Source organism: Lactuca serriola, chromosome 7 (assembly GCF_051521515.1).
Source record: "Lactuca serriola cultivar US96UC23 chromosome 7, Lser_US96UC23_V15, whole genome shotgun sequence".
In the NCBI taxonomy this organism is placed as follows: Eukaryota; Viridiplantae; Streptophyta; class Magnoliopsida; order Asterales; family Asteraceae; genus Lactuca; species Lactuca serriola.
The window spans coordinates 37,767,227-37,776,251 of NC_136414.1; the positions used below are offsets into that span (position 1 = coordinate 37,767,227).

A 9,025-nucleotide genomic window follows, 5' to 3' on the forward strand; every position below is an offset into this window, starting at 1 on the left:
TATGCTATTGTCACTGAGGCTATTGCTACTATAGTCACCACAACTCTAGTTGTTGCGAGGCCACATGGAGGTGACTGGTTGTTGTTCCGTTAGTTCATCAGAGTTTGATGGGACGCAGGATCCGATCGTTGCCATGAGATGGGTCCCCAACATTGAGTGATGTTTCTATAATTGTTCATGTCCAGAGCATTTGAGAGTCCAGTTCGCGATGAACCAACTTCACTTGGGAGCGAAGGACTGGTGGAAGTTTGTGACGACTGATTTTACCCCTGTAGATCATGTTGCAGTGACTTGGGAGAGGTTCAACAAGTTATTCAGAGATGAGTATGTTCCCCAGGTGAAAAGGGAACATTTGGCACATGAGTTTGTATCTCTTAAGTAGAAGACAGAGTCAGTGACAAAGATTACGAGGATTTTTCATGAGAGGGCGTTGTTCTGCCCTGAGCACGTGTCTACTGAGCAGACACGTGTGAGCTGATACTTGAGCATACTGAAGCGGGATATTTGGGAGTTCGTGGCGAACTCTTTGTACCATACATTGGCTGAGCTATAGACCAATGCTAGGAGGAGGGAGATTGAGCTAGAGTTTCATACTATAGAGGAGGAGGAGTATCAGGGTAGAGACAGGAGACCAGTACAGTCGCAGCCAGTGACCAAGCGGGCTAAGCCTGCGGATACGAGATCTACTTGCTTACTTATGAGGTAAGTCTTCTCACTGTACTTACCTGAGTGGTAATATTATGCGACCGGAGGGTCTTATGTGCTTATATCGAGTATATGATATCTTTCATTAGTCTTTGTGATTTATGTTGTATATTATCTTGTGCTTTATTGGTTAGGATCGGAGGGTCCAACCTGAGTTATGAGACCGAAGGGTCTTCACTGAGACACATGACCGTAGGGTCCTTATCGAGATATATCCATGAGAGGCTAACTATTTTGTGTTATATTTTGGGGAACTCACTAAGCTTTGTGCTTACCGTTTGTGTGATATATGTTTCAGGTACTTCTCAGGATCGCGGGAAAGCACCAACTTGATTATACACACTTGTTCGAGATTTTGTTGAGGATTCTGGGATATTATCAGTTGTTTTGTTGATCTGTGTTTTGATATTGGATACATTATGGTTATTGAGAAAATGTGATATTGAGTTTCATGTGATTTAAAAATGAAAAATTTGTTTGAAAATTTAAGGTGTTACACGTTTCACCTAAAGGGTTGAGTTGGTAGTTTTAGTTGGTGGTATGTTAGATTTTTATTAAGTGTTCTCATTGCAGGTAAGAGTATATATATATATATATATATATATATATATATATATATATATATATATATATATATAATTCTTATAAATTATTGTTGGTGAGGTTTGCAGTATTAATGGTGTTTGTTTTGTACTCCAAGACTACCAAGCACAGACGAGGGCCACAGGAAAAAACGAAGGGCAGGAGCATTTTAGTAGTTAATCCATTCTAAAATCCAACAACCTTATGTGGCCCTTAAAACCAGAGTGCCCATACTGTAAGTAGCCAAGAATTAGTGTAATTAATAATAATAATACTTTTGTTTAGAAGCTAGTTGCTATAGTTGTACTCCCCTATTGAGGATACGAGTTTTCTATAGCCAATTTAGCTCTTATACCAATTTGTCTCACCCCTGACCGAGGCGGTGGAACACACTGGGCAGTGCAACTAAGTTCACGGATCATAAGTAAACTGAGTATATAACACAAGTACAACAATAAACAAAATAGCATTTGTGTTCCATCTTGATATTTGAATATAAGGTTTTTACAAAAAATAATAGTAACTGAGTTTCCTTAATAGACAGGCATATAATAATGTAGGAAGTAAACTAGGTCACCTATAGTCCAATCCGTCTTGAATGCATTTTTAGTGAGTTCCTAAGCAAACATGTAGTTTTGAGGGTCAACACAAGGTTAGTAAAAGTTACGAATTTTCTGCTAATAGTAGTAATACTTTTAAAAAGTATAAAAAATATTTTCTTTGTAAGTATAAAAATAGGTAAAACTATGTTTGTTAAGAGTCTTTAAAAGCCAAAATGTATCTTTGTATAAATAAATCCATACTTAAAACTACGTTTGTAAAGAATCCTTGAATATACTTGAAAACCATATTTTTCTGTTGCATAAGTAAATCCATACGTAAAATAGTTTTGAAAGAAATGAAGCCCATGGTTTGTAGTGAGAGAGAGAGAGAGAGAGAGATTCCAATTAATGTTTAAAGTGAGTTATATAACTGAACTATGTAACTGAATGTACCCCCTTACAACGCTTCATTGGACATTGTAGTAACAATTATAAACACTTATCACCCACTTCGATTGATCGTTCAAGGTTGTAGCTAGCAACCGTAGGTGGCGATGTCAACCCTGTATAGATCTACACATATGTATCTCACTCAGAAGATTAACGATTATAGTAGTGTGGGTATGCTAAGTTTTTAGACTCAGCTAATGAATATAGTCTCACTGAAAAGTCCTTAACTAAAGTATGTGAATAGCTCTCAACCCTAACTTAATTATGGTTAAGTCACTAGGCATAATGAATTTTATTGTATAAAGTTTATAAAAACCGAGTATGCTTGGTATGCATGTAAAAATGTAATATACTCACTTTCATAAAGATATATGTTTCAAAGCAATCAACATATGTACATATATAAACTTTATGTATTTAAACATGTAAATATACATGAATAGTCATAGCTTGAATCTTTGAAATACTACAAAGTTTTATAACGTATTTGTTATAATATACAATGTCACATAAATATTATATATTTTTGTATCATGTAGAATTTGTTGTGTAGACTAGTTATTTAATGATAAAATAAGACAAAACTGTAAATTTGGTCCTTATGGTTTGTAAAAAACTTTGGATAGGGTCCAAAAAGTTTTCGACTTGCATGGAAGGTCCAAAATCAAAACTTTTCCATGGTTTTGGTCCTAAAAAACTTAAAAAGACTTTTATGCCCTTCTTAATTTATTTCTTACATTTTTATACTTGTTTTAATATTATTTTAATTAAAAAATAAAAAAAGCTTATTTATCCTACCCCCACCCTACCGGTGTCTCATCTCTTCCCATTTATTCACTCTCTCTCTCTCTCTCTCTCTCTCTCTCTCTCTCTCTTTCTCTCTCTCTAGAATCGAAGCTCCTAAGAACTACAACTGCAAAAATAATAATAATAATCGGAGCCTTTTTCTTGTTCTGAATCAAATCGACATGTGCAAGTATGAAGTTTGATTCACTAGCAACCCACAAAAATATCAACCCCTTCTTCTCTTTTTTTTTTCCTAATCTGCAGCTTTGAGAAAAGGAAAGAAGATGAACAGCTCTAGAGATGGTGATCTTGTGGTTGTAGGAAGTGGGGCCTAGAAAAGCTGGTGATGTTTTTCTGATGGGTATGAAACCTGTGAATAGAGGTTGTTGGCGGTGGTTTACGGTGACAAATTGATGTTTTTTCCCTCTCACAGAAATCACACAAGTGTGTGTGTGTTCATCTGCGAAACTCATCGCCTGCTTCTTCTTTTGTGGGTTTTTAGTGAACCACACGAGCTAGTAGAGTCATAGCTTCTGATACAAAGAAAAACAACGGCGAATTGATGGTCGGATTATTGGATCAGATTCAAGATCTCAAAACAAATTCTCATATTCAAGATCCTAGAAACGATTCTTGATGATGGCTCTCATTCTCCATTTTCATATTTCAATTTTTGTTAACTGTGAATTTTCATAGAATATGAATTTATGTTCAATCTAGACATGTTATTCTTCTGAATTCTGGGGTTGTAGCATTCTGAATTGTTTCTACTGTTGTGGGTTTCATTTGATTTTTGTATACTTTAAATGGGTGTTGAAAGGACTATTTTGGAATTCATAATCAAGGTGGGTTTTGGGGGAGAACAAATCATTAAATCATTACAGTGAAGATGAGGAGGAAGAAGATGGTTGTAGAGAGAGAGAGAGAGAGAGAGAGAGAGAGCGGGGGGGGGGGGGGGGGGAAGGGGTGGGGGTTACCGGTGAAGTCATAGTGTTGGGTGGGGTAGTATTTTATTTTTTTATTATTTTATAAATATTTAAATACTTAAGTTAATAAAGAAAATAGAAAAAACAAATGAAAAGGGTAAAATAGTCTTTTCAAATTGTTAAAGGACCAAAACCAAAGGAAATTCTTGATTTTGGACCATCCATGCAAGTTAAAAACTTTTTGGACCCTATCCAAAGTTTTCTAAATACCACAGGGACCAATTTTATAGTTTTGTCATAAAATAACCATAATACGTATACGAAAAGTTTATACTAGTTTATTTGTAACAATATATTACATTTTTAAATAATATTTTTATAAACTAGATTGGTTGTATTTTTGGATAAAAGGATAATTTGTTTGTATAAACAAACTATATAGGCACATGTATCCCCCCCCCCCCCCCCCCACCCCCCGAGATAATTAAAATTATTAAAAAAAGGCCGTAAACACTCGCCCTTGAAGTGTGAGTTCGAGTTGTTCGGAGTTCGTTTATTTTTGAGAAGATTGACGTGAGAAACCGTAAAGTCGCGTCTCTTGAACTTTGAAATATTTTTGGGACCGTTTCGTAACGAATCTAAACTATTGGGAGCTGTTGAATAATTTAATTAACCAAAATATGACTACTTTTGTTAAAATAAATCAAGGGAGGGGCTGAAATGGTTTAAATTGAAATTAAGTTTGGGAATTGTATTCATTTTGTTAAGAAATTTCCATGGGAGGGGATATTTTAAACAAATGGGTTCAATGTTTGGGGTTGGGACTGATTTTGAATCAAAGATTGAATAACGAGGTTAGTTTGGTCATTTCACAAAGCTAAATGAAATTAGGGCTTTTATGCCCCAGTTTCCTTGTTTGGACGATCGAAGAGATAATTGAATGAAACTGATGAACGAAGGCGATTGGAGGGATGACGATGTCAGTCGACCATTCGTTGATCGGGCAAAGGAAAAGAACTGATCGAAGGCAAGACAAAACGAACGCCTCCGGTGGTCCATTTGGCAAGCAAAGAAGAAGAAATACGGGAACGAAATCAGAAGAAGGAAACACGCAGGCGACGACTCTGCATCTGGGTCCTTGCTCGTCGGAGGTCACAAAGAAGACCGAAGGAAAAAGAAGCTCGCAGGCGGCTAATGCGAATATTTTTGTCGATTGATCGCGAAAGGAACGTCTCCGGGGGTTGACGGGGCCGAAGAGACGGAGAGAAGAGCAGCGAGGCTGCGCTATTTCTGTCAGATAGCGAGAGGCAAAAGGGAAAGCGGTTCAGTGGTTTTTGGATCAAGGGTGTGGTGTGGCTAAGAGGTTGTGAAGGGAGGGAAAAGGAGAACAGATGCAGCGGTGCTTCTGGTGGTCTCGGTGGGTGCAGCGAGGGCTGCTCAAACGGTTTCCTTCGTTTTCTGTTCTTCTTCTTATTTCTTTTGTTTGTTTTGACAGAAATCGATGGAACCCAAGTGGGTGTTTGGGTTTGATTATTGATTGAAAAAAAACGAGGGAGGCTGCCACGAGGAAGAAGAAGGAAGAATGAACTGGAAGCTGTGGTTCTTTTTGTTTGCAGGTAAACACGAGAATAAGAACAAGAATGTTCTTGACTGGAAACAAAGATGCAGGCAGAAAATAAAGGTTTCCAGTTGAAGATTTAAATTGTTATTGGTCATGGGCGAAGGATATATAGGGCCGGGGGGGTTGTGGTTCCCCCTGCTGCTATGTTGCACGCTGAATGCTGTCGCTGCAACCCTGCGCCTCTGCTGGAGTCGATTACTTAATCAGGTTTGTCTTTTTTTTTTTTTTTTTTTTTTTTTTTTTTTTTTTTTTTTTTTCTTTTTTTTTTGTTTATCTTCAGATGCAAAAATCATAGTCTATTAATCTCTCAAGTCTCAGTTATATTTAACTGCCCTACGTCCCTACTAGGCTATTGGAATCAATGATTGATTTCAATTATGTTTAATTGTTAGATTATTTTTTCCTAAATCAAAATCAACGATGTTTGACTGTATTCAATTATATTATATCATGTAATTGTTAGTTAATTGATTTAGATTTTTGATTGTTAGGATTTAGGAGCATTGTTAGGTAAATGATTTCTCATAAATAAAATTTGTAGCATTTAGGAGCATTGTTGGTTAATTGAATTTAGAATTTTGCAAAATTTTGCAAAAATAAGATTTGTAGAAATAAGTATTTTTGTAGAATTTGGGTTGTTTGTTTATGTAATATGAGATTATGATTTCAATTTTGGTTTTTACAGATACAATCACACAAAGCTTACAATTTTATGGGAAAGATGAAAACTATTGATTCTTTTTTCAAAAGAAAGAATGATGATGAAGAAACTCATAATGAAAATCAATAGAATAAACGTCACAAAGCTTCAACAAGTGAACCGCAACCACAAGTACATGAAAATCAACAAGAGAATGATATTTTTGAAGCTACACAATCAAATCCTAATGAAGTGGATCTTAAAAATCTACAAAAAGATCCCGCTAAACGAAAACAAATGTGAGAATTTCCAATTAATTTAAGGGAACAAGTAAGACGAGCTTATATGACTTTAGGACCTTTCCAAATACGTCTTCAAGATGATCATGCTAAAGGTTCAAAGAAACATCCTCGTAGATTCCAATATTCTTGGTTCAACATTTTCTCTAATTGGTTAGAGTATTCTCCAACAACACATGCTTCTTATTGTTTTATTTGTTATATATTTAATGATAAACCAAATGTGTGCAATGGTTACGATGCATTTACTGTTAAAGGATTTGAAAATTGGAAAAAAGTTAATGATGGAAAAAAGCATGCATTCTTGAAGCATTTAGGTTGTTCACAACATAGAAATGCTATTACATTTGCTGAAAACTTGATGAATCAAGCAACACACATTGAAAATATCTTAGTGAAGCAAAATGAAGCACAAATACTGAAGCACCGTTTATGATTAAAAGCGTCAATTGACACAGTTCGTTGGTTGACATTCCAAGCTTGTGCTTTATGAGGACATGATGAAACGCTTAATTCCAAAAATCGAGGTAATTTTCTTCAACTACTAAAACTTCTAGCATCTTATAATGATGAAGTTGCAAATGTTATATTAGAGAAAGCTCCTTATAATTCAAAGTATACTTCTGGAGATATTCAAAAAGAAATTCTTAGTATTATTGCAAATAAAGTTCGGAAGCATATTCGTAGTGAAGTCGGGGATTCATACTTTGTGTCATGGTTGATGAGTCACGAGATGAGTCTAAAAAAAAGCAAATGGCCATAGTTTTGAGATTTGTTGATGCAGAAGGGATCATACGGGAAAAGTTCTTGGATTTGGTTCATGTTAGGGATACCCTATCATTAACCTTGAAAACAAATATGTGGACCCAACTTTTGCACTATCAGTTTGATGTTAGTAAAATCTGTGGCCAAGGTTATGATGGTGCTAGTAATATGAGAGGGGAATGGAATGGATTGCAAGCACTTGTTCTTAAGGATTGTCCTTATGCGTATTATGTTCACTACTTCGCTCACATATTACAACTAGCATTGGTGGCTGCTTCAAGGGAAATTATTCCTATACATCAATTTTTTACAATAAATGTAGTTTGTGCTTCCAGTAAACGTCATGATGAGTTACAAAAGGCAAAGGCAACTGAGATTGAACTTTTATTGGAACTTGGTGAAATCGAATCAGGTAAAGTTCTGAATCAAGTTGGGACATTAAGAAGAGCTGGTGATACACGTTGGGGTTCTCATTTTCGTTCCATTTGCAGTTTGCTTAACATGTTTGATTGTACTCGTGTTGTTCTCCAGGGAATAATTGATGATGTATCTACTACTTATTCTCAACGCGGAGATGCTGATGCAGCTTACTGTTTCCTGAAATCATTTGAGTTTGTTTTTATTCTTCACTTGATAAAATAAGTAATGGGAAAAACTGATATACTTTCTTAAGCTCTACAAAAAAAATCCCAAGATATTCTTAATGCCATGAAGTTAGTTTCAGCAACAAAGGAGAGTCTAAATGATTTCAAAAACAACGGATGGGATTCTTTATTTGCACAGGTAAAGTTATTTTGTGAGAAACATCAAGTAGATATGCCGGATATGAAAGCTCTATATACTTCTACTCGATACCAGCCTCGAAAAGTCGATAATCATGTTACTTTTGAACATTTTTATCTAGTAGATTTGTTTACATCCACATTGGACAAACAGTTACATGAGTAGAATAGTAAATTCAATGATCAAACGATGAAGTTGTTAAGTCTTAGTTCTACTTTAGTTTCAAAAGTACACCCTAATGTGATTAACATTGATCAGATTTGTCTTCTTGTTGAAAAGTATTATCCTAAAGATTTTACGGAGCAAAAGAGAATTCAATTACGATATCAATTGGAGATTTTTAATATCGATATGAAAAAGAATCCCAAGCTAAGTGGTGTATCAACTATTGCTGACCTATGCAAGGGTCTTGTAGAAACTCAGAAACGTTTGGCATATTATTTGTTTGATAGAGTGGTTCGGTTAATCTTGACATTTCCAGTTTCAGCAATGAAAATATTCAAAAACCGCATTCGCAATAAGATGTCAGATGATTTTCTTGCAAACAACTTGGTGGTTTACATAGAAAGAGAAATTGTTGAAAACATTGATACAAAGTCAGTTATTTGTGAATTTAAAGACCTTAACACCCCGCTCCCGAGTTCAACTTAAAGAGAGAAAAGAAAGGAAATGGGAGGAAATGAAAGGAAAGCAAGAGAGAATGGTGCTCCAGAGTTTAATTAAAGGAAGGAAGTGGAAGGAAATGGAAGGAAAACTTTCCCTCCTACCTTTCCTCCCGATTTGGGAGGATTTGAAAAGAAAGAACAAAATGTTTAACTTTCCTTCCATTTCTCTCCAACTCGGGAGCACAAATGACAATTTCTTTTTCCTTTCTTTTCTCTTCTTTTCTCTCCTTACTTTCTTTTCTCTTCTCTTCTTTTCTTTGC

General features: G+C 35.5%; 1 protein-coding gene across 1 annotated transcript; it reads left to right on the forward strand.

Moving 5' to 3' along the window:
* Positions 1 to 7,304: 7,304 nt before the first annotated feature.
* On the forward strand, positions 7,305 to 8,750 carry LOC145063886 (uncharacterized). Its single transcript, XM_079011451.1, has 3 exons — positions 7,305 to 7,908; positions 7,990 to 8,099; positions 8,358 to 8,750. Exons 1-3 carry the CDS (start codon positions 7,305 to 7,307, stop codon positions 8,748 to 8,750), a joined length of 1,107 nt encoding a protein of 368 aa, XP_078867577.1.
* Positions 8,751 to 9,025: the final 275 nt, after the last annotated feature.

Excerpts from the sequence above, each read along its gene's own strand:
- LOC145063886 (XM_079011451.1), top strand. The coding sequence starts at position 7,305 with ATGGCCATAGTTTTGAGATTTGTTGATGCAGAAGGGATCATACGGGAA. Across the intron at positions 7,909-7,989 it reads AGATGCTGATGCAGCTTACT|CTCTACAAAAAAAATCCCAA; the intron begins GTTTCCTGAAAT and ends TACTTTCTTAAG. Across the intron at positions 8,100-8,357 it reads GGGATTCTTTATTTGCACAG|ATTTGTCTTCTTGTTGAAAA; the intron begins GTAAAGTTATTT and ends AACATTGATCAG.